The sequence below is a fragment of the Elaeis guineensis genome, unplaced genomic scaffold (genome assembly GCF_000442705.2).
Source record: "Elaeis guineensis isolate ETL-2024a unplaced genomic scaffold, EG11 Super_Scaffold_31900, whole genome shotgun sequence".
In the NCBI taxonomy this organism is placed as follows: Eukaryota; Viridiplantae; Streptophyta; class Magnoliopsida; order Arecales; family Arecaceae; genus Elaeis; species Elaeis guineensis.
The window spans coordinates 3,278,704-3,303,965 of NW_027332420.1; the positions used below are offsets into that span (position 1 = coordinate 3,278,704).

Below are 25,262 nucleotides of genomic sequence, written 5' to 3' on the forward strand. Positions count from 1 at the left end.
ATAGATTTATTTATAATGCCCTCAAGTGTGTATATGTATGTATCTATATATGTATTAAAACAAAGACATTAATCCCCATTCACCGTGTATTTACTTTCTCTATTTGACGCGTGTAGGGTTTTAGAGAGGAGGTGTTTTGATTTTGATAGAGCATGAGGAATTCATGATATGCAAAAAAAAAAAAAAAAAAAAAAAAAAAAAACCAGGTGCAAAAGGAATTCACGATGTGCACAAAAAAAAAAAAAAAAAAGCTCTAGACTCCATGATCAGTTTTCTCCGTAAATTTTTCTTGCCACCGACTCTATGACCCTCCACAAGATCATGGGATTCGTAGGCCACCCTTCTCTCTCTTTATTAAGAAATACGAGCTCCAGACTCCGTGATGGGTTTTTTTCTTGCAGGTTTTACTCGCCATTGACTCTGTTGGGGTAAGTCAATCGACTCCCAACTCAGATCAACCAACTGCTGACTTCGACTCAACAACAGCCGACCAACTAGACATATAATCCCGACCGATTCTACATTGGTTGATTATACGATTCCGACTCTTCATCGACAACTGAGTGAACCGTACCGGTCTACTGCCGGCTGACCGACTAATGATTCGACTACTATCGATCGACAGCGGACGACTTAGACTGACGGACATAATAAAACTACTAGCTGACGGTCACTCATGGATTCTACCGACATATGGTCGGTTCTACTGACATATGTTCGGCTAATCTGCTCAACATGCCATAACCGTCACGAATGTTTACCGACCACATATCACGGCATGATCAATGAAAATTAACGGTTCACTACGTGATTATGGTCTGATGATTTAGCAATATAAAATACGGGACCACGTCTGACGGTTATGAAAACTTCATCTATAAAAGGGGATAAGAGAAATAGGGCTGGTAAGCCAACTCTGGGCTAAAACTCTGCTATTGCTTACATTCAACTTCTGTTCACCAACTTTCCTCTCTGACTTAGGCATCGGAGGATCCTCGTCGGACCCAATCCGATCTGCGTGGATGCTGTTTTGTAGGTGTTCGTTCCTGATGACAGGTGATGGAGAGTTGGCCGCAACAGATTGGCGCATCAGGAAGGAGAGCAGCAATCGCATTCACTATAGTGAAAATCAGGGCCCAGCATTCTACTGCAACTGGGTTGGCGAGATACTCTTCCTGTCAGGAAGAGGTTCCTCCCCTTTCTCTAGTAGCAGAGTCTAGTTCTTCACGTCTTGTGATTACCATGAACGTCCAGATTGCTGCACTCATGCAGCAGATGAATATCCTCATGGAGGCAGTCAAAAGCCTCCAATAGCAACAAACCCAGCAACAACAGCCACCGACAGAGCAACCGAGGGTACAATCGGTGCCGTCCAAGCACAACCGCCGTCATCCACGACAATCACCATCTCCTTCTCCGAAGCGACCATCTCAGCTTCTCCGTCGAGATGAACAATGATATTCTCAGCACTCTCGGCGTGCCACTCATCGTTCTCAATGTTCCCCCTCTCCTTCCCATCTCAATAGTATTAGGAAGGGGAAACGATCATGAATGTCCTCCGTGTCTCTTTTAAACTTGTCGGATGGTTCTACCCCCGAAGTTTTCCAATGATGATTCGATGATTATAAACGTAAATTCCAAAAGATCAATCGCCAACTCGCTCAGCTTCAAGTGGAAGGTCGGAAGTCCTCCAACGACTACAATTTCTACACCGTCCAGTCACTTTTTCAGCACGTCTTGGACCAACCAATCCCATCTCGGTTCAAGATACCTCAGGTGGAGCCATACGATGGATCTATCGACCTGATCGACCACTTTGAGAGCTACAAGGCTCTCATGACGATTCAAGGAGTGACCAACGCCCTCTTATGTATCGGCTTTTCGGCAACTCTTCAGAAAGCTGCTCGAGCTTGGTACTCTGAGCTTCAATCGGGAGGCATATATTCTTTTGGACAGCTAGAATATTCTTTCGTGGCTCACTTCAGCACCAGTCGAAGGCCACCACGAACTTCTGATAGTCTCTTCTCGTTTAAGCAAGGAGAGACTGAAACACTTCGGGATTTCGTGGCTCGTTTTAATGCGGCAACGCTTAAGGTCAAAGACCTCAATGAAAATATGACTATCTCGGCCATGAAAAGAGATCTGAGGGGATCTCAATTCACATATTCTTTGGATAAAACTTTCTTTAAACTTATACTGAATTTCTGAAGCGTGCATACAAATATATGCGTACAGACGAAAAAGCTTCTAACAGGTGTCAAATAGAAGGCAAAAGTCAGAAGAAGAAGAAACAGAAGAAGGGAGGAGCTCTAGTCGAATCAAGTCAGTCACCGTCCAATAAGCGAGCTTCACCTCGACGATGGAGTCCAAGGAAGGGTAACGGCAGGTATGACTCCTATACTCCTTTTTTCGCTATTCATGAGCAGATCCTTATGGAGATTGAAGGAGCGGAATATCTACGACACCCCCACCAATGAAAGCATTATCGAGGAATCATGACCAAAAGAAGTATTGTCGGTTCCATTATGATCACGGTCATGATATCAAACAATGCATCTAGCTCAGGGATGAGATAGAAGCCCTAAATCGATGAGGCTACCTCAGAAAATATCGAAAAGATCTGTCGACCTAACCTTCTGCTGATCGACAACCTCAACTGCAAACTGAAGAAGTTGTAAATAATCAACCAACTGCAGGGGTGATTAACATGATCTCCGAATGACTAACATGAGGGCAACTTTCGAAGATGAGTCGGCAAAGCGACGATGACTCGACAATGTAATAATTTTTTTGAAAAAAAATATTTAGAGAATTCAGACTCCCCATGATGATGCTATTATTGTTTCAACAACAATAACGAACTATGATGTAAAAAGAATCCTTGTAGATAATGAAAGTTCAACCGATGTTTTGTTTTATTCGACTTTCTTTCGAATGCGACTGTCGACAGACCGACTCAGAAGAGTCTCGATGCCATTGGTCGGCTTCACAGGAGATGCTGTCACAGTGGAGGGAGAAAATTTTCTTCCCTTAACCGCTGGGACCGAACCACAACAGAACACTATTTTCATAACGTTCACGGTGGTTCAAGTACCTTCGGCTTATAATGCCATATTCGGATGATCTGGGCTTAATGCTCTGAGAGCAGTGATTTTGACATACCATTTTTTAGTCCGATTCCCGATAAAATATGGAGTCAGAGAGATGCGTGGAGATCAACAACTCGTCCGACGTTGCTTCTTTGTCTCCATCCAAAATAATAAACCTGAAGACTCTTTGCCTGTTGACAAATTGGACCAAAGAGAAAATCAGGAGAGGGGTGAACCGGTTGAACAATTGGTTTCTATCCCGTTAAAAGAAGAAGATCTCGAGAAAATGATCCAAATGGATCATAATTATCCGACTCAGAGCGGCAACAACTAATAAAATTACTTAGAGCCAACGTCGATATTTTTACTTGATCGGCCACCGACATGTCTGAGATTCCTTCAGAAATAATAACGCACCAACTTAACATCAACCCAAATGTTAAGCTGGTGAGACAGAAGAAGCGATCTTTTGCTCCTGAAAGACTAAAGGTCATTGATGAAGAAGTCGACAAACTCCTCACAGCAGGCTTCTTCAGAGAAGCTACATATCCCAACTGGCTTACCAACATGGTAATGGTAAGAAAAGCCAATGAAAAGTGGAGGATCTGCATCGACTATATTGATCTGAATGTAGCTTGTCCAAAGGATAGCTTTTCATTGTCAAAGATTGATCAATTGGTTGATGCGACTTCTGGCCACCGACTTTTGAGTTTCATGGATGCTTTCACTGGATATAATCAAATCCACATGACACCAGAAGATGAAGAGCACATGACTTTTGTGACCGACAAAGGCATATACTACTATAAATTAATGTTTTTCGGTCTGAAAAATACCGACGCTATCTATCAATGGCTCGTCAACAAGATCTTCAAGACACAGATCAGACGGAATATGGAAGTATATGTAGACGACATGCTAGTAAAGAGTCTAGAAATTTTAGATCATGTTCGAAACCTGAAGGAAGCTTTCGACACACTCCGATGGCATCAGATGAAATTAAATCCGAGTAAGTATGCATTTGGGATAATCTCCAAGAAATTTCTCAGATTTTTTGTTTCGCAATGAGGAATCGAAGCTAATCCCGAAAAAATCAAAATCATTATTAACATGAAGCACCTATGTTCAAAGAAAGAGATACAGCAACTCAACGGAAGGATTGCCGCGCTCAGTCGATTTATTTCTAGGTCAGTCGAGAGATGCTTGCCATTCTTTAAAACTTTATGGCAGATGAAAGATTTCTTATAGTCGGATGAATGCTGACAATCCTTCGAAGACTTGAAATAATACTTGACTTCTCCACCTTTGCTCACAAAATCAAGGGTCGGAGAGACATTGTGTCTTTACTTGGCAATTTTGGCAGAAGCAGTTAGTTCGGTGCTCATCCAAGAGGATGAGAATCGAATCCATCGATCAATCTACTACACCAGCAAAGTACTTCACAATGCCAAAGTCTGATACTCAAGGACGGAGAAAATGATCTACGCCCTAATCATATCGACACAACGACTTCGTTCGTACTTCTAAGCCCATCCAATTGTTGTTCTGACAGATCAGCTGCTGAAGGTAATCTTACATCGACCTGACACGTCAGGTCGGATGGCAAAGTGGGTAGTGAAGCTTGACGAGTTCGACATTCAATATCGCCCATGACCATCCATGAAGGCACAAGTCCTAGCCGATTTTATCACCGAATGTACTATATCCGACAATAAGTCAGAAGATACAGATGATAACATAATAAAAGAGACTACGACTCTCAAATCTAACTTAAAGTTGACCTGGGTGCTGCATATTGATGGAGCATCTAATGCACAAGGTAGTGGAGCTGGCCTCATACTCACGAATTCTGAAGGGGTAGTCACCCAATACGTCCTTCGGTTCAACTTTAAAGCCTCAAATAATCAAGCCAAATATGAAATACTTTTGATCGGCTTGAAGATAGCCAAGGAGCTTGAGATTTATAGTTTGAAGGTATTCACCACTCATAACCGATCGCTAGACAGGTCAAAAGTGAATTTGAGGCCCGCGACCCGTTATGATGAAGTACCTTCAGAAGGTGAAAGATTTTACGCCAAGCTTGAAATATTTCGAGATCTTTCACATTTCCAGAATCGAAAATGCTCGAGCTGATGTACTTTCACGACTGGCTACTACCACTTTCAACTCACTGGGTCAGATATTTGTTGAATACCTCGAACAGTCGAGTATTGATAAAGTTGAGGAGGTATTGTAGCTCATTATCGAACCAAGCTGGATGGATCTGATCGTTCAATATTTGATCGATGGGATCCTTCCTACGAACTCCTCAGAGGCTAAACGACTCTGATGGATGGACTCTCAATATATAATAATGAATAGTTATCTTTACAAAAGGTCGTTCTCTCTCCCCTTGCTGAAGTGTTTAGGACATACAGATGTCGACTATGTACTTAGAGAAGTGCACGAAGAAATTTGCGAAAATTACTTGGAGGGCAAGTCTCTAGCTTATAAAGTTCTACGACAAGGATATTATTAGCCCACCATAAAAAAAGATGCAACTGAACTTGTCCGAAGGTATGAACCATGTCAAAAGTATGCAAATATACAACATCAACTAGCTAGTCAGCTGACGTCAATTGTAGCACCATGACCCTTCGTACAATGGGAGATTGACATACTTGATCCTTTTTCTCTCGACATCTGATCAAAGAAAATTCATAGTGATCGCCATTGACTACTTTATCAAATGGGTAGAAGTCGAACCTCTGACGCAAATCACTGAAAACAAGATGGAAGACTTCATTCAAAAATTTATCATTTACAGATTTGATTTGCCACACACCATCATCACCGACAATGGTTGACAATTTGACAACCAAAATTTTAAAAAATTTTGTATGAAGTTTCATATTATGCACAAACTCACGTCGGTCGGCCATCCACAGTCAAATGGCGAGGTGAAAGTTACCAACCAGATAATCTTACACGGGCTAAAAATCTGACTGAATGAAGCCAAAGACTTCTGGGTAGAAGAAGTATATCTGATTTTATGGACATATCGAATGACTCTCCGTATACCGACTAGAGAATCCTCCTTCAACTTAGCTTATGGGACAGAAGCAATGATACCGCTTGAGATCGGATTTTCGTCAACAAGAGTAGAGCAATATAGTAAGCCGAGCAATTTCGAATATCAGAGAGCCGACTTAGATCTCCTTCCAGAACTTTGATAGCAAGCTCAAGTTTGGATGGCGGCATATCAACAAAGGATAGCCCAGTATTACAATGCAAGAGTTAAGCCGAAGGTCTTTCGATTAGAAAATTTGGTCTTAAGAAAAGTAGAAGTCTTAAAACCCTTGGATCAATAAAAACTATTCCCGAACTGGGAAGGACCTTATAAAATATCCGAAACTGTTAAACCGAACACATATCGGCTAGAAACTCTCGAAGGATCGACGATTCTCCGAACATGAAATGTCGACAATCTGAAGATATATTATCAATAAAGTCATCGATATGTATCTTATTTAAAATACAATCAGAATTTCAGAATCGCAAGCCTTTGACAACTTTTATCAACTATTGGCTATATGTCGGCTTCCATTGCCAAAGCCGAGCTATCTACTGTACTTTGACATGAAGTTTATCTCAACCTCCACTATAAAAATTAAAGAATCAACTGTTTCAGTGATGACTATATTTCGGTTCTCATACAAAAATCAACATACCAACTGCAATCTCAACCGATATCGACTACACAGGCTTTCACCGCAAAAGTTGAATCACCGATTATACTTCGGTTCTCAATGTTGGCTCTCCATTGTAAAAGTTGACTATCATCGAAAGACTAATATGCCAATTTACTCCCAACTAAGCAGAACGAAAAATGTCAAAATGATCAAGGTTAGATTGAAATTATATCGACTAGGCTATGGCCAGTTGAGGGGTATTCGACTTGCCATTGATTATTAGATAATTCGATGTACAAGCTCGACTAAATGTCGGGCACAGGATATTCGACCTACAATCGTTATCTTAATTTCTATTAAGTACGTCAAAATGACTACGTGATTGATGGACATTCTACAAGTCCTACCAAATGATCGGGTCATCGATTATTATTCGATGGTTATTCTTCATTGCAAGCATTGTGAACAAGTAAAATAAGAGCCTAAACTTAGAAGGAGAATACTTTCATTCACTGTCAAAAAAAGAGTTATAAAATTGGATCGAAGTCCAACTACAAGTATCAGATTACAGAAGCAAAAAAAAAAAAGAGAATACACCGACTAAGCTTCATCATCCTTCTGCTCCTTTGCTCGGGTGTAGCATCATCGACTTGAACGATTTTGGACCCAGTCGGTGCTTCTTCTTAAGTCGGAATAGCTTCTTCTTCAGCAACTTCATCTTCTGATCTTGGAGGGACGATACTGCTCAAGTCGAGACTCGGATATAATTTTCAACCGCATCTCAGCCATCTTCATATCCGATGCAATACGATGCGAAGCCACTTTCGAAGATCTCTTCTTTGAATTCTTCCGAACCTCGAAAATCCTTGACTGTCCGACTCAGTGCTTCCCTTGCTGACTCTACTTCTGTCTTTGCCAAATCGGCATCGACTTGAGCAAAGGATAATTCTTCTTCGGTCAGTGCCAACCTTTTCTGACTGGCCCGATGACATCCACGTTCGACTTCGAGTTCTTCGATGCATCCGTCTCACTCTCATCGAAGCCGGTGGATAAAGTGTTTCTTGCTCTTGACCTGTGACTCAAGAGCTGAAATAGCCTCGTGAGCCGACTTAAGTTCGACCCTCGAGGAGGCCAAGTCGTCAGATAGTCGGAAAACCTCCTCCTAAAGTTTGGCTTCCCGCTCCGCTGCTGACTTGAGTTGTTCAAGCGTAGCTACTTTCTCAGCATCGACGGTTGCCACCTTATTCTTTCACACACTATGGATGTCGACGAACTTCGTGTAGCTGGCCTCCAGGTCAGACATGTCGTAGATCAACTGCGACAGATGATAAGTCAGATTAAAAAAAATAAAAAAAATAAAAAAAAATTACCAAAGAGACTTACCTCGATGATTGTCGGATAAAAGGAAGAAAACATCTCGACCACAGACCATTTCCTCCGACGCTCCCAATTAGCTGGAAGAAAAGTTGCTTGGCATAATCGTTTGGCTAGTACAGAATTAACCAGGGCCGATTCATTGACGACACTTGGAGGTCGAAGTGCACCGCATGGCCCTCCAATGCTGCATCATCTGCCGATGCCACCGGAGCTTTCCTCCGGTCTGTTGTCAGCAGCCCCATGTTTGAAAGCGAGGGGAAGCTTGAGCTTGACTATGCCCCAACTGAAGGAGCAACTAGTGCAGCCGCAGATTGTTCAGGCTCTCTTGCCTCGGTCCGAACCTCCTAAGGTGGTGGGACTACCGATATTATTTTGGTAGTTTCCCTCACCGCTCTTTCCTTGGATGACGCAGCAGGGAGCATTGTTGGAGCTGACAGTGCCAAGACTGGTTTGGGAACCGATGTCGATGGGGCATCGGGTTCCACAGTTGACGTTGAAATGCCGACTGGAGCTGGTGCTTGCTGCCTCTTTGGCGATCGTGAAGGCCCGACCTCAAATACTATCCTCTTCTTGGCAGCGTGCTGACAAATGTCGACATTCGACACTCGCACCCTCTGTTGCATGGCTGCAATTACAATGGAGGTCAATATAATTCAGCAAGTAAAAGAAAAATCAGAAATAACCGACCAACTGCACTATACCCAGACGTGGAACCGAACTATGGCCGGCGTCATAAAGGGCATGTTCGGTTATAAGCTCTCTTTGTTTCGACACCGACATATCTTTCAGTCGGTGAAAGTCCTTCTGGTCGTCGATCTCTACTCGACTGTTATCGTTGGGACTGGTTCGTGGATCGCCCCAACGAGAAGGAAAACCCCAAGGAAGGGAAGAAGAAGCAAAGAAAAACTGATTCTTCCATCCATGAATGGATGATGGATAATCGATAATAAAGGAGAGGCCTTTTCGAGGGTTGAAGAACCACCACCTTCGAACTTTCGGATGAGGTCGGAGGATGAAGAGAGCCCAAAAAAGAAAAGGATGGGGCATGGTAGGCAACATCCGACACAATAAAGCAAAGCTAATTATCAGCCGGACCGAGTTTGGTGCCAGCTGAGCCGGATAAAATCTATAATAATCCAAAATATTTCAGACAAATTTTGAAATCAAAAATCGAAGACTCGCCCAAAGATCTTCGATGTACAAGGCCACCTGATCCGACGGTGGGTTATTCACCCGACCATCGGCCCCAGGGGCAAAAGTTGAAACTGCTTCGGGATACAAAACTCCTCTCGAATCCGTTCAACATTCGATTCTGAAAGTGAAGAGGCCTCCACATCCGAACTTGACTGGGATTCATCAATCGGATTCTCTGATCGATCTTTTCGAGAAGGAGAAGCCGTAGCCATGAGAACGACTCTGAAGAAGACAAAGACTTTAGAGGAAAGGACTCAAAAGTAAGATGAAGTTGACCTGAAAGTTGGGAATGATAACCTTGGGCATTGGGGCAATAATCCGGCAGAGTCCCAGCACCAAAAATAGTAAAAAATAAAAATTTGACTAAGAGCGACCCTTTATATAGGATCCCTAAATGGCCGAGATGAAGACCGTCAAATCGAAGATCTACCAGATGATGACACATGACAACATCTGGACCGACCATTGATCGAACGGTTCGACACACCTGCCCCAGATTGAGCCACATCATCCCTATCCGCATGAACAATTCCGACCTAATAATATTCGGCACGTGGAACAAATCTACTTGTCAGAATTATATCATCAGACATTGAATCGACTTTCCGAAATGACACCTGACACTGACAACTGATACCGAATCATTCGGTCAGTGTGACAGATGACTGTACCTGCCAACACAATAAAATAGTCGGTCATCTATATCTCGAAGTAAATGGCATCAAAATCAAGATTCGATGTGACAAAAAATAACTCTTTTCATCCAATACGGCAAACTACATGGTAATATATACATCGACTTATCTTGGACTTGAGAGTGGGGGGCAACTATTGGGGTAAGTTAATCGACCTCCGATTCAGGTCAACCGACTACCAACTTCGACTCAACAATAGTCGACCGACCAGACATACAACCCCGACCGACTCTACATCGACTGATTATGCGATTCCGACTCTTCATCGACCAACTGAGCGAACCGCACCGGCCTACTGCCGGCTGATTGACTAATGATTCGACTACCACCGATCGACAGCGGACGACTTAGACTGACGGGTATAATAGAACTACTAGTTGACGATCACTCATGGATTCTATCGACATATGGTCGGCTAATCTGCTCAACATGCCATAACCGTCTCGAACGGTTACCGACCATATATCACGACGCGATCAGTGAGAATTAACGATTCACTACGTGATTATGGTCCGATGATTTAAAATCATAAATATGAGACCACATCCGACGGTTATGAAAATCTCATCTATAAAATGGGGTAAGAAAAATAAGACTGATAAGCCAACTCTGGACCAAAATTCTGCTATTGTTTATATTCAACTTTTGTTCACCAACTTTTTTCTCTGACTTAAACATCGGAGGGTCTCCGTCGGACATAAATTCGATCTGCGTGGATGCTATTTTGTAAGTGTTCATTCTTGACGACAGACAATGGGGAGTTGACTGTAACAGACTCCAAGACCCTCCATAAGATCGTGGGGATTCCTAAGCTACTCTCTCTTTGTTACATGTATTTTTATTTTTGAATCTATTTCAAATTTATTCATGGCGAACGGAGATATTAAACTCCATTCGCCACGTATTTACTCTCTATTTAACATGTGTTAAGGGGTTTTACAGGGGCGAGGAATTCATGATGTGAAAAAAAAAAATGGGCTTCAGACTCCGTGATAATTTTTTTCCTGCAAGTTTTTATGGCCACCAACTCGAAGACCCTCCACAAGGGATTCGCAGGCCACTCCTCTCTTTATTAAGAAATACAAGCTTTGGACTATGCGATGGATTTTTCCGCGTAGGTTTTTCTTCGCCACGTATTTACTCTCTGTTTAACATGTGTTAAGGGGTTTTACAGGGGCGAGGAATTCATGATGTGAAAAAAAAAAAATGAGCTTCGGACTCCGTGATAGTTTTTTTCCTGCAAGTTTTTATGGCCACCAACTCGAAGACCCTCCACAAGGGATTTGCAGGCCACTCCTCTCTTTATTAAGAAATACAAGCTTTGGACTCTGCGATCGATTTTTCCGCGTAGGTTTTTCTTGCCACCGACTCCAAGATCTTCGATTAGATCATGGGATTCGTAAGCCACCCTTCTCTCTCTTTATTACATATACTTCTTATTACGGGATCAGAATTATAAGAAGATTGATCCCACATCGACTATAAGTCAAAAATAACTCTGATTTATATGACTAAGTCCTTGAGATCTCTTTTTCTTTTTTCAAAAAGTAAAACCATAAGAGCCCCGATCCAGACCCATCCAAAGGCATCTGAGATGAGGATGCACCGAAGTGAAAAATATCCCACGAAGCTCGAAGTTCCCAGACCATCCAAGCCACAAGATCTTTAACCACAACTAACAGAATGTGATATGGGCATAGGGCTATCCCCCTAAGTAGAGCTCACATACGAAAGAGCTAAGCCCCCGCTCCTAGGGGATGACTAACCTGAAAAGCACCCCCCCGACCGATGTATCGGCCGCAATTCTTCATTTTCTTAGATTTTAGGATCGGCCACTGATCTAGTCATTGCTTGCCGACTCGTGCCTACGGTGGCTACCCCACTCCTGCCGTCGACCTCCGCTCCAGTTGAGCTTTGTCTCGATCGCCAGCACCAAGGGTTGCTTGATTGAAGATGCCCCCAACCCTATCAAATCTAGCTACTAATGGGGAGCAATCGATTGTGCATAGAAAAAAGTCATGTCAATCTCCTGACCCCTAATAACTAGTTTAAGCTACAAATAAAAGCGGCCAGCAACACATCAGGGATGTAGGCACCACCTACCCAATCCAGAGAAATCGAGTGAGGATTTCAAGAGCATATCCAACGATCTATATATCTCTAATCTTAGCCTACAAATAAAAAAGCACAAGAGTCTTTGAAGATACGTAAACAAAAACTCTCATGCACTCTTTTCCCTCTATTCTAGATTATTGATTTGAGTGTCAGAGGCTCTCCGTCGGAACCACCTCTAGTTCGAAACTTCTTTTGCAGACCCGATCACCATCATTTTTATCGGACTGCAATTTACTCTAGCTACTCTGACCCAAGCTGGAAATCTACAGCAACACTTCTATTTCTATATCTATTCCAAATTTATTCTGTTATGGTTGCGGGAATAGGTACTCAAAGATGAGATCGGGTTTGAAAGAATGCTCCAGATTTTAGGTGTTGGAAAAGCTATAAAGAACAAATAGTTGTTTGGATGGGATTCTTGGAGCATCCCATTAACTGATAGCGTATACTTTTGGTGGATTAATCTGTTCCACAATTTTGATTGATTCTTAAAAAAAAAAAAGAAACAAAAAGAAAGAAAAAGATAGGCACTTAGGGTTCGGTATACTTGGCTTTTGGCTAATCATTGGTCAGATTGATCCCAGGCCAACTTCTGATCGCATTCCAACAGTTTTTGAAAGATTTGTTTGAATCTGAACTGATTTAGCACGAGTATCGAAAACTTTGAGGACTGCACTTGGGGTTCGAGAACTGAGAGGTGCAAGCCACGCACTCATTTATGGTATATAAAGTTAACGGATGAAAATGCTGAAGAAATGAGAAAGTGAGTTTTATTATTATTCTTATAATCATCACGATTTGTTTATCTTGTATTCGGGTTGGAACGGTAGAGCAGGATACTAACCATTGCAACATACGTAGGAGTGATAATTGGATTGGATCGGATCATAAACGGATCAGATTAGAAAATTGTCAATTCAAATCCGACCTGCTTATTAAATGGATGAAAAATTTAAATCTGAACCCGACCTGTTTATTAAACAGGTAATCCGATCCGATCTGTTTAACCTATTTATTAAATAGGTCAAATTAGATTAAACGGATTAAACATGTTAGACGGATTAAACAGGTCGGATTAAATGGATCAGAAATAGGTTAAACAAATTTTAAACAGGTTAAACGGGTCTTAAATAGGTTAAACAGGTTAAATAGATCGGATTAAATGGGTCAAAAATAGGTTAAACAGATTAAATGGGTTATCTGACTCAATCCGACTTGAATATTAAATGGGTTAAACGAGTTAAACGGATCAGATATCTAAAATCTAAATCCGACTAATTTATTAAACGAATTAATCAGTTTATGACCTAAATTCATTTAGTCTAAATTCAAATCTATTTATGATGAATCGAATACGAATCAAATTAGTAGATCGAATCATATTTTATCGGCTCTGAACACATGTTACAATGACTATGCCCTATTTGTCATCATGCACAGTTGAGGTTGTTAAACTTTGAGGGCAGAAATGGGTTGCGTTTATATTTTTCCATGGAGATTGAGATATTTGCACCTCTGGCATAGGTTTGTACAGACCGTATTTACAATTTTTAATATACATCGGATAGTGCTCCAGAGCAGAGCATACTGTCACCATGCGTTTAGGTGTGCTATGATAAGCGATCGCATCTCATACATCGCATATATATATATATATATATATATATATATATATATATATATATATATAGATACTTGACTCGAACAGCAAATCTAACCTAACTCTATCCCAATCTGAATTAACTTATTTTGAGTTGGGTTTGGGTCATTTTTGATCCTAACCTGATCCAAAAGATCGTTGGGTCTAAAATTCTTTCCATAGACTTGATCAAATCCTACCCGATCAGCTATTGGGTTAGGTTTGTGTCTAAAATCATGCCTCAACAAGAAACCAGTGTTAGAGTTAAGCATGCCTCAGTCCGACCTTATACATTTGCGGATCTATCAATTTGCTAATCGGAGAATGTAGGAATTTCTTCTTGCAAATTTCTCGAATGAAAGTCCTTGATAAGATGCGTAGGCCTGAATCTGTCCTTCATGTCCTTCAATTCAGTGAACAAATTAATTCCGAGCTACAATCTTGCTGAATATATGTACACTGATCCGCTTGCATGGTTGTGACTTATCTCTATTGATGCTTCACCAAGATAAAAGATCTAGTAACTTCATTCACTATTGAATCTCAGAAAACAGTGCATGGTGGAGGCACGAATCACCATCATGCCCATCAGCCATATCGCACATTATAAAGTTCAATACATCTGCAATATCATTCTAAAAGACCAAACCACTGGAAACCATGCTTAGATGGGTAAAGGTCTTCTCATGAGCTCAAAAATATAATGGTCATTGATTTTCTCTCAGTCTTACTTGCTGCAACTTCTAAAGGTGGTCTTATCTATAATGTCCTTAAGATAGAGAAATTCTGGATAAATTCCAACCCATATGAAAGGCATATCAATATGGTCATCTTTCTGGAGAAAGGCTCATAGAAATCAAAATGACTGAAAATGCAAACTACTTACACCTGGAAAGAAAGACTTATGAAGGTTTTGCCATTTTCTGCAATTGATTTCCAGCTCGTCCCGGTGCAACTTAGGTGTAAGGCGAACTAGGCCTCCATCATGGGAGGCAGGGCACGCCGGGGGGCACGATATCAGCGAATATGCCATTTTGAAAGGAGCTAGAATCGGTAACCTGCTTTATCTTATTACAAAAAAGGGTTAAGCATATACTCAAAAGGCTTGACCAAAAGAAGATCCCATTTCTGATGGCAGCTGCGCATATAAGCATGAAAATAATACCATTTTGCACAAATACTCAATTTTTTTAAGAAATAGAAAACATCTGTATTTCATAGCAATTATTTTTTTGTAATAAATCTCTGGTTCCCAATTTCTTACCCACTGTCTTCTTCACTCTCTAATTAACCATCACATCACTTACAAAAATGAGCTCGGCTCTCCTTCTATTAAAAACTGTGCGGTTGACCGAGATCACTTTTTTTAAGACAGTCATCCATAGAATGCTTCAATTTGGAAAACAAAAGCCAACTCGATAATAGTAGTATAGACCAAAAGCACTAATCTACATTTGGTCCACTTTCTTAATTTACTTGATTTATTTTATCCACTCTCACTTATCAAAGGATCTAACATGAACCTTCTGTTTCCTATTCAGCACACCTGTGTTGCACTGAAGGATGCGGGCATATGAAATTGTAAAACATAAAGTGCATAAATCAGGAAAACATGCTGATTGTTTACTTGTTGAGGATTACAAGTACCAAACAGGATAGGTTGCGCAATATCTATATAAGTTCTGTTCCATTTATACATTTAAGAGGCTTCCCGACTTTGTACTTCCAAGCCATTACCTACACACAATTGGTACCAAAATTGACATCAGTTTTATGTACAAACGAAATATTAATATCTTATATATTACATGCATCATCACATGATTTTATGAAGCAGCAAACTGAAATTAATTACAAGGTTATGACTTGCCAAAAATAAATAAATAAATAAAGATTACGTGAACTACGGTGTTTTGACAAATACTAGCAGAATCTTTGCAAGCACATTCATGCATACACGAAGTAACACAACTACAAAGGCAGGTCAATTTAACCTGACTGACTTCTCATCTTCATGAAATTTTACCAGTATCGGCACTCATTCATGAGGGATTAGCTCAGCTTAGACAATCATAGAACATCACAAAACTTTGTCAGATTGCATTTTGAGGTGTAAACAGGCTCCATACAGGTAGATAGAGGCCATTCACAATCATACGTGCTCGTCAAACAATTGCAGATTCCGATTCTGTGATCCATGACATTTCAGGTAGGCTATACCAACCGTGCCAGCTCCTAACTACCCTAGTAGCCCATTTTACCACTCCACCATGTGTTCAGTTCCAAGTACTCAAACTAAAAGATGCCCAACTTCAAGATGAAGTATGCTTAAGTAAAACCTTGTACCTAATTAGCTCTTCAGATGTGGTCTATGTTGTAGGTTAAGGACTACAAAAATTCGCAGTTCTTATTTTACATTTCATAATTAAATTTACTTCATTTATTGAAATTAGCTCAAGTTGCACCTACAAGTATACCCATTCATGAGGTCAGGATTGATCTTTGGTCCAGATTACATGACATATTTTATGGGGTATGGTTAAAGTCTAACCTAATCCAGGGTGAAAAGCTCTAGAGGCAATCATAATGCATCTATGGTGTGACCAACTGAAGTAAAATGAAGGATTAAGCTTTTTGTCCAAAATCAAGGATATTTTAGTGAAATACTATACAGTTCTCAGTATCTATGAAAATAAACCCTCATATCCAGTCACTAAGCTTTGCACTGATGACTATCCTACAGTCCTCTCTCTTATCAATATTTCCAAACTTCAGAATTCCTATTCATAAGTGGGATTCAGAATAATAGTTCATTTATGTTTTTGAGTTCTTCAAGAAGAGAACAGCATCCTCATTACCGTGACTGGTAAGGTTTTTACAAATGAATTAACAGACTGGATTTTTTTAAAGAAAAATTATCACCCTTTTATATCAAAATAAAAAGAGAGAAGAAATTACGCTGGAAATGAAATATTCAACCAGCAAGGAAGATTGATAACATTCCTTTTGAAAGCACGTGATCAATGTTTCTAGGACCTTTCTTTGGCTAGAATCACATGCTTTGGGCTCCTTGTTGTGTTCTTGAACGTCTACTTATTTGTAGTATGAATTTGTTGCTAGAAATCCATTTACAATTGAAATGGAAACTTTCTCTCACAACCTAAGAGTCTATTTGGTTCAAGGGTGGAAAAAGGAGATGGAAGAGAGAAGAGGACACTGCTTGGATAGATCTCTCTCATATCTGATCCCCTCATTTTAATAAACGATAGTTAAGGTGTTTGTGGGAGTTATGATTTCCTACTTGATTCTATTTAAACCAGGCAATGGACATGCTCTCATCGGTGCCCAACTTGGTTCCTAACATATCCCACTTGCACATGATGGAATGGCCATGCCTTTTTCATGCCTAATGACACTGCCAAAAAACAACCTGAATCCCGCTTATATAGACAAATGGGTAATGCAACTGGCAAATATATCTGCACTTTGGAGCTCCACGCTAGAAACCTGTTAGGACCAGAATGGAGACATCAACCCCAAAAACAGAAGAAAGTGAACATAGAGTGCTGCTGTATCCAAGGCTCATTTAGTTACACCAGATCAAGCAACTCTCAAACCCTCAAGAGCCATGCTCAACCCTTTAACTTCACATGTATCCACAATTATGTCCAATCTTATCAAGAGGACATAACTGCCAAGTCAGTGAATACACGTGAGTAGTGCAATTTCAAATTTGCCTTCCTTTCACCCCAATGCCTCTTGGGTCTGAATTAATTGCTTTCCCAATAATGTCTCTTAAGGCCAAATTACTTATGACCATATATAACATACTAGAATATATAACACCAACTCTTTACTTTGTGAAAGTCAAAAATCACGTAAGGTACCATTGCGATCAAATTTGCGATCTTTATAACTCTCAGTGAGGAAGCAGGGATCCATTCACACACTCTTTGATTGGTCATTAACCACATGCAACATGAAATGCATGGTACAATAGAGATTCTCCATTTCACACAGTGTACATCTTTACTTAAAACACCATATGGGTCTTAGTTCAATCGCATCTCATGTGCCTAACTCAAGTTCTTCATTTGCTCACTCTCAACAGCATTAGATGAAGCTCTCACAAAGAGCCTCATCTTGGTCCTCACCAAAGCAACACTTCAAAAATTTGAGCTAAACTTGCTCTTTTAGTTTTATAGCGTAACCAGTCTCATCTCTACTCGCTCTATTAGCACCAAAGGCGATTGCTTGTGCGACTAAGCTAATTTTAACCAATCAAAATACATTTCTAGTTGTGCTATTTGTAACTCATACATCATGCCAGAAACACAAGTAATTAAAATAAAATTATATCAAATAAATAGTACTAAAAAACCTCATCAATCATATTAATGGAAAATGGGTTATCCAACATGTAAGATTATAAAGTGGTCAATTAGAGAAATACAATCACATGCCATAGTCCTAGGGATTGGACATGTGTCACATACAAATCCCTAGCAATGGGTTTGGTAAGCAGATCTGTAACCATCTGACTCGTGGAAATGTTCTTAGGAGCACTTGTTTCTGTTCCACAATGTCTCCAATGAAATGTTATCTCACTTGTATATGTTTCATTCTACAATAATATTTGGGGTCCTTGACATAATTTCATGCAACCATACTATCATAGTAGATGATCATAGGATCTGATGCATAGATCATAATTTCTAGATGCCTAAAGAACCTCATTAACTAAATAGCTTCCTTCACTAGTGAAGAACATTATATATACTGAATCTTCATTGTGGGTAAGGCTATACAGGATTGCTTCTCACTACAAAATATGGCCCCATTATTGAGCAAGAATGCAAATCCTAATGTCAATATGCGCACTTCTAGGTCACCTTTCCAGTCAACATCATTGGAACCTTCTAGCGTGAAACCTGACCCCAATAACGTAGCATATATTTGCTGTTCCTCTGAGGTACATAAATATTCTCTTGACTATATTCCAGTCCAAAACTCCTCGATCAACATGAAAATGGCTAACAGGCCCAACAGCATAATCTATTTCCTATCGTGTACCATTCTAACATATATCAAGCTTTGGACTGCATTGGAATAGGGAAATCTTGACATTTTCGCTCTTTTCTTAGGAGTCTTAGAGCCCATATCAAGGCTTGGGCTCAAATTCTTCTCCATAAAGGTGTCTATGAATTTATAGTTATGCAATGGTATCATTCAAGCGTCTGCTTGATGTAAGTCTCTTCAAATAAACTAAGAAATCTCATGGACAAATCCCTTGGGATCTTGACACCAAGCATATAACTACCTTCACCCATGTCCTTCATCTCAAAGTTGGGGGATAATCACTTCTTAGTGGCATCAATTAATTCCTTGCTATCTCCGGTCAATAATATGTCATCAACATATAATGACAGGATTGGCAAACTACATTCAGATCATTTACCATAAACACGAAGCATTTATTGTCTAGATACCTGCCTTAGGTCATAAATAGATCATTGGAACTTGCATACTTTGTGCTCATAATCTTTAGCTACAAAGCCAACAGGTCGATCCATATAGATATCCTCATCTAGTTCTCCATTAAGAAATACAGTTTTAATATCTATTTGGTAGAGATCAAAATTGCTATGTGCAATAATGGCTAGATAAGGTGGATCAAGGCAAACCTAACAACTAGAGAGAAATTCTCATCATAATCGATTTCCTCCTTCTAGGTATAATTTTTAGCTACAAGGACCTCTTGGTGGATCCATCTACGTCGAATTTGATCTTAAGAACCTATTTGTTCCTCAACGTCTGGTGCCCATGCAGAAGGTCTTCTAAGTCCTAAACATGGTTTACCTTCATTGACACCATTTATTCCTGCATTGCTTTAATCTATTCCCTAGCAATGGGGCCCAAAGTGATGCCCAATAAAAGACAGCCAAGGTTGGCTCTGCCATTTTATTGCTCCAGTTATGTTTCAATGTTGATTATGTCCCCCCATGATCCAAGCATTCTAATGCCACGTCACTAATACATCATCGACATGTCAGTGTCGTGTCCCAGCCATGTCATCCTCATGGAATAGATGCTTCTATGTCATGTTGCTGCTACATCACTGCCATGTGGTAGTCACGTCATCATCAAGTCACAACCATGTCACTACTATGCCACTGCTATATCATCATCATGTCACAGTAACATCAACACAGCATTATAAACACATGCCACATCACTGACAGATCAATGATGGTGTAGACCACTTAAGTGCATGGTAGTTAGAATGGAAAATAGGCCACAAGATTTCTTTAATTTGAGAATACCACCGTTGCGTCTTCGATGGTTGATTTCTTCCTCTCCCTTTAAGTCTTCTTTGCAAGCGACTCCTCAGCCAAATGCCACAAGGCTTGATGTTGAAGGACTAAGATGTAGTGCATCAACATGAAGAAGGAACCATTGCCAAGGATAATAGAGAAGGCAGCAGTGGGCAGTCATCCCGATCAAGATGACTCCACTTCTTATTGCTGCTGGTGGCAAAATCGGGCTTAGTCGCCTTCACCCCTGACTCCCGCTTCTCCTTTCACTCTGCTCCCTCATCTTCTCCTCCCCAATGTATCACCATGCACGAGCAATGGCATGAGCAAGTCACCGAGCATGGGCAATGTGTGAAAGCCTTTATGCCAAGCCACCATGCACCAAGGAGTGAGAACTACATGGTGCCACGAGAGCACCCTAGTCCTAGTGGCAACCATTGTGATTAGTCCTGGTCCCACACATTGGTTATTCCAATCCCATTTCAAAACTAAGTGGGGTGGGTCAGAAGGAAGAAGGGAAGACCCCAATGGCTGCAACATGCACATGGTCTCCATTGTAGGTAAGACTCCTTCAAAGTCCCCCCTGTTGATGCCAAATACCAGGACCACCTTGGGCAATGCCTAAGGTGTAGACACCTAAGCCCATGACACTGATTTGACCAACAAAATTCAACCCATATTTTATTTTTAGGTCAAAGTGGTGTGTAACCACTATTTGGAAAGCCCTTATAGTGATCTACACATACATGGAAACCATGGATAATTTAGTAAGAGAAAAATGATTTGAGAAACATGGGCTTGAAATTGTTATAGAACTTGTGTTCGGTTTTCTTTCAAATCTCACATTAGAATTAGCTGCAAATTTCCAAGATTGATCATGCTTAATAAATTATCTAATGTATGAAACTCAAGGCTTTATATTAAGTGCATGAAAAGTTGCCGTTAGAGACTCCTAAGATCCTATGAATGGCCAAGCCATGAAAAAATTTTAGAACCTTTCTTTGGCTAGGATTAGATGCTTTGAGCTCCTTGTTGTATTTTTAAATATCTACTTTCTCGCTGTAGCATGAATTCATGGCCTAGAGTCCATTTACAATTAAAACAGAAAATCTTTCTCACAATCCAAGAGTCCATTATGTTTAGAGATGGCAGAGAGAGAGAGAGATATATAAGAGAGGAGAGGAGATTGCTTTGATCGATCTCTCTCATTTTTGATCCCTTTCTTTTATTGCAGGGGTTTGATGTGGCTTATGGGAGTTACGATAACTACACAAGGCAGTTATGACCTTGTAATAACTCCCATTCTAACCCATTTGAACTAGGCAATGGGCATGCTCTCAGGAGCGCCCAACCTTGGTTCCTAAGAAACTATGTTAGGTTCGCTTGCTCGCTATGCTCTCTTCACCCAGCCTAAACCCCTTTTTTAATTCCCTATTTTCTTTCAAGATAAGGATGGGTCAAGACAAACAAAAAAAGTATTAAAACCCTTTCTTTCTTCATATCGTCTCCTCCTCTTCTCCCTATCTTTTTCTGTTTTTTACCTTTTACTACTTCAACTTCCTCCATTCCTTTTGTCCATCTTTCTTACTCCTACCCTTCCCCTATTTCTTTCTTCTCTTCAACTTCTTTCCAACCAATAATAGAAATACACAACAGTTAAAGTTTAACGCCATAGGTCTTTTGATCATAATACCATAATAATACAATAAAATTGATAAAACAATGTGCTGGTTCTTACAACTGTGTGTTCATAACGAAGAAAGTAATTGTCAAATACTATTAATGACATCTGTTTCTATGGCTCTGTCCTGTCTTCTCCACTAATTCATCAAATTCCACCACCCTTGAAAAGGTGAAATCAAATTAAGCTGTTATTTGTTAAGTGAAGTTGGGATTTCACAGACCTCTACTACCCAATCTCTTAAATCACATCAGACAGATCATAGTGAAAAGGAAAAAAAAATGTATTATTTTCTCCAAATCGAAGATTAGATAGTTCCATGAAAACTAATTTTCAAACAAAAAGAGGATGAAATCCTTACTAAGTCTCTGTGGTTATGCCTGCAGAAATCCCAACTAATTGAACAAATATCAAGAGCAGACACAAGGTGCAAAACGGGAAAAAAAAAAAAAAAAAGAGCGGAAAAGAAAGAGTTTACCATCTGGATCGAAGAAGAAGACCTGCCTCGTCTTACCATCCGGTTGGATCGTCTCAAACGTCTCAATCCCTTTTTCCTAAAAAATTTTTCAAAAAAAAAAAAAGAAGAAAAGAAAAAGGAATTAACTAACAAAGAATTCAGGGACTTTACAAAGCATAGGAGAGGAGGGGCTAGAAGACTAGACTTGCCTTGAGGGTTCGGACCAAAGAGTCGAAATTGGAGACGGAGAAAGCGAGGTGATGTCCCCGGGGGAGAGCACGGGGATCGGCGACTGTGGACGGAGGGGACGATGAGCTGCTGCCGTAGGGGCTTACCGGGAGCTTGGACTGGGGGTTCCTCTCGATGAGATGGAGGGCAACGGAGGGGTTAAAGGGAAGACTAAGCCATATCACTTCGAATTCCGCGAATTTGGGGGCTTCTATCCTCTCAAACCCCAGCACCTGAAAGAAGAAGAGAAGAAAATATCTTCAGTTCAATCTACTGGTTGGGGAAGGGAAAAAAGATGAAGGCTTTATCTCTTTTGCGTCGGTCTACAGTCTACCTCCTGATAGAAATTGGCGAGACGTTCCAAGTCGGAGGATTCCCTAGCGATGTGGCTAAGCCGGACGCCCTCGACGGTCCCCATGACGACGATGAGCGAGACAGCGAGGAGGGAAGCGGATTTGTAGGATAGATACGTGGAACGGAGATACAGGAGTAATCCTTCCGTTCCTCACATCATTTGTACCGAAAAAAAAAAAAAAGCGGGGCGGGGGAATCGAAGGTTACTTCGTGGGGGCCGCCCATGGAAACATCATACACGCGTTGCCTTTTTTTACGGCAGTGAATCGAGTATTTAGTACTTACTGCTCGCTAGTTGGCTGCAGTAGCTGCTGTCGATCTCTATTATCAAAAAATAAAATAAAATAAAAAAATATTTATTGATTAAAATTATATTTAATAAAAATATTTTAATATTTAAATTAATAAAAAATAATAAACAATAAATAAAAATTTTGAATAATAAAATTTTAATTCAAAAATATTTTATCAATATTATTTATTTATTTTTTTTATAAATAATTCTGATGTAATCGTCGAGCACATGGTTCTATTTTTTATGATATTAAAAGATAATTATCTCAATTATTAGGTCATAATCATAGAATTAATGAGCTGTTTATATCCACTAATGATCGTGACACGTAGTTGATAACCGTTTATAATGGTTAGACATGTGGGTTTCGTACATTCTGGTATTATATGATCGTGGAAAGTTAAGCCGACTATATATCGGTAGTCATAAAAATCCGAATGAGCATCGATTGGTAATTCTGATATACCGATGGTCATCGATCGGATATTAACTGAGTTATCGTGGTTGTCCGTTGATGGTTGAAAATAGCCAACCGTTGGTCGGTCAACTGATTATCAGTCGACATATTGTATTTATGAGGTCGATCTAGAGTCGGAATCGAGAGTTGGTTGAATTGTCCCAACAGTTATCCCCCACTTTCAAGTCCAAGATAGCCTGATGTATATATTGCCACGTGGTCTGTCACATTGGACGAAGAGAGTTGTCACATCACATGCTGCTTTGAGCTCCGATTCGACTACTGGCATTAATAATTTTTAAAATACGAGAGGTCTCCAGCTGTTTTGTTGTTTCGATATCTGCGAGATTATCATTGGGATGTCGTTTCGGGAAGATAATTCGGTGCCCGAAGAATCCGGATGATTTGAGTAGATCTTGGCCATGTGTCCAAACATCATTGGCTCTAAGCTGTTCATGTGGATAATGGTGAGGTGGCATGTTCTATAAGTAGGTACGTCGAATCATTCGATTAATAGTCGGTCTTGATGTCGATACGTGTCGACATCTGAGGAGATCTTGATTTGACTGATTTCATCCAGATCATTGAAGGGTCCTATATATTTAAAGTCACTTTCATCTAAATTTTACTTTTGCATTTATCGCTTTCCTCTGTAAGAGAAGGTTCTGCTGCCCCAGTGTTAGGTGCTTCCGAATTCTATTCCTCACATCACCTTAGGCTCCAGGTCGAGTTCTCCTTCCCTCTCTTAAGGTTTTCTTTCTTTTTGGATTTTTCTTCTTTTAGGGTTTCCATTTTCAATGGTAAGTAAGAAGGTTTCATCTTCTCGAAAATTCTTCGATCGATGATTCTCTTTCAGATCCAAAAATGAAAGTTTTTTCTTTATCTGGGCCCAATATTGAGCGGCTCCAGAAACAGTACCGTATCCTAGAGCAGTATCAGCTTTCTGCTCCTGGTCCAGACGGTCGGATGAACTCCCCTCCTCTGGGTCAAGTCACATTTTATGTTGAGGACCTTAGGGCCGGTCTTCGATTTTTGATTTCGGAGTTTATCCGGAATCTTTTTGACTATTATGGTCTTTGTCCTGCTCAGCTGGCTTTGAATTCTATCTGGTTGATTATTAGTTTTGCTTTGTTATGTCAGCTTATCCCGACTGACCCTCATCCTTCTCTCTTTCGGTCTTTTTTCGTCCTTCGTTCTCATCCTAAGGTCAAAGGTTGGTGGTTTTTCAACCTAAGAAAAGGCCTTTCTTTCATCTCCGATCTTCTATCATCTATTCATAGATGGAAGAATCAATTTTTCTTTGCTTCTTCTTCTTCTCCTTAGGGCTTTCCTTCGTGTTGGGGTGATCTGAGAACTGGCCCCAACGAGAATAGTCGGGTGGAGACTGCTGATCAGAAAGACTTCTTCCGACTAAAGGATATGGAAGTTCCACCGCAGCGAGAGCTGATGACCGAACAAGCTCTCTACGATGTCGGACTTAGTTTGGTAACTTTCCTAAGTATAACATAGTCGGTCATTTTACTTTTTTCTTTTGTCTGTTTTTGAGTTTTATACTAATCTTTTTATTTTGATTGCAGCTATACGGACAAGGGCACGAGTGTCGGCCGCCAACATCCGCTCGCATGCTGCCAAGAAGAGGGCAGTGACTGATATTGGATCTTCTCGACCGTCGAGAAGGAGTCGGGTTGAATCTCCA

The 25,262-nt window shown here is 40.4% G+C and overlaps 1 protein-coding gene across 1 annotated transcript; it reads right to left on the reverse strand.

The window, feature by feature from the left end:
• Positions 1 to 15,359: 15,359 nt before the first annotated feature.
• LOC140854484 (glyoxylase I 4-like) lies at positions 15,360 to 22,974 on the reverse strand. Its single transcript, XM_073250427.1, has 4 exons — positions 22,795 to 22,974; positions 22,442 to 22,693; positions 22,254 to 22,329; positions 15,360 to 15,517 (listed from the first exon to the last, which is right to left on the reverse strand). Exons 1-4 carry the CDS (start codon positions 22,876 to 22,878, stop codon positions 15,480 to 15,482), a joined length of 450 nt encoding a protein of 149 aa, XP_073106528.1. The 5' UTR covers positions 22,879 to 22,974; the 3' UTR covers positions 15,360 to 15,479.
• Between the last annotated feature and the right edge of the window lie 2,288 nt (positions 22,975 to 25,262).

Bases quoted from the DNA above. Each gene is read 5' to 3' on its own strand.
- LOC140854484 (XM_073250427.1), bottom strand. From the start codon at position 22,878: ATGGGGACCGTCGAGGGCGTCCGGCTTAGCCACATCGCTAGGGAATCC. The intron at 22,694-22,794 runs GTAGACTGTAGA...TTCTTCTTTCAG, and splicing joins TCGCCAATTTCTATCAGGAG to GTGCTGGGGTTTGAGAGGAT. The intron at 22,330-22,441 runs GCAAGTCTAGTC...AAAATTTTTTAG, and splicing joins CTTTGGTCCGAACCCTCAAG to GAAAAAGGGATTGAGACGTT.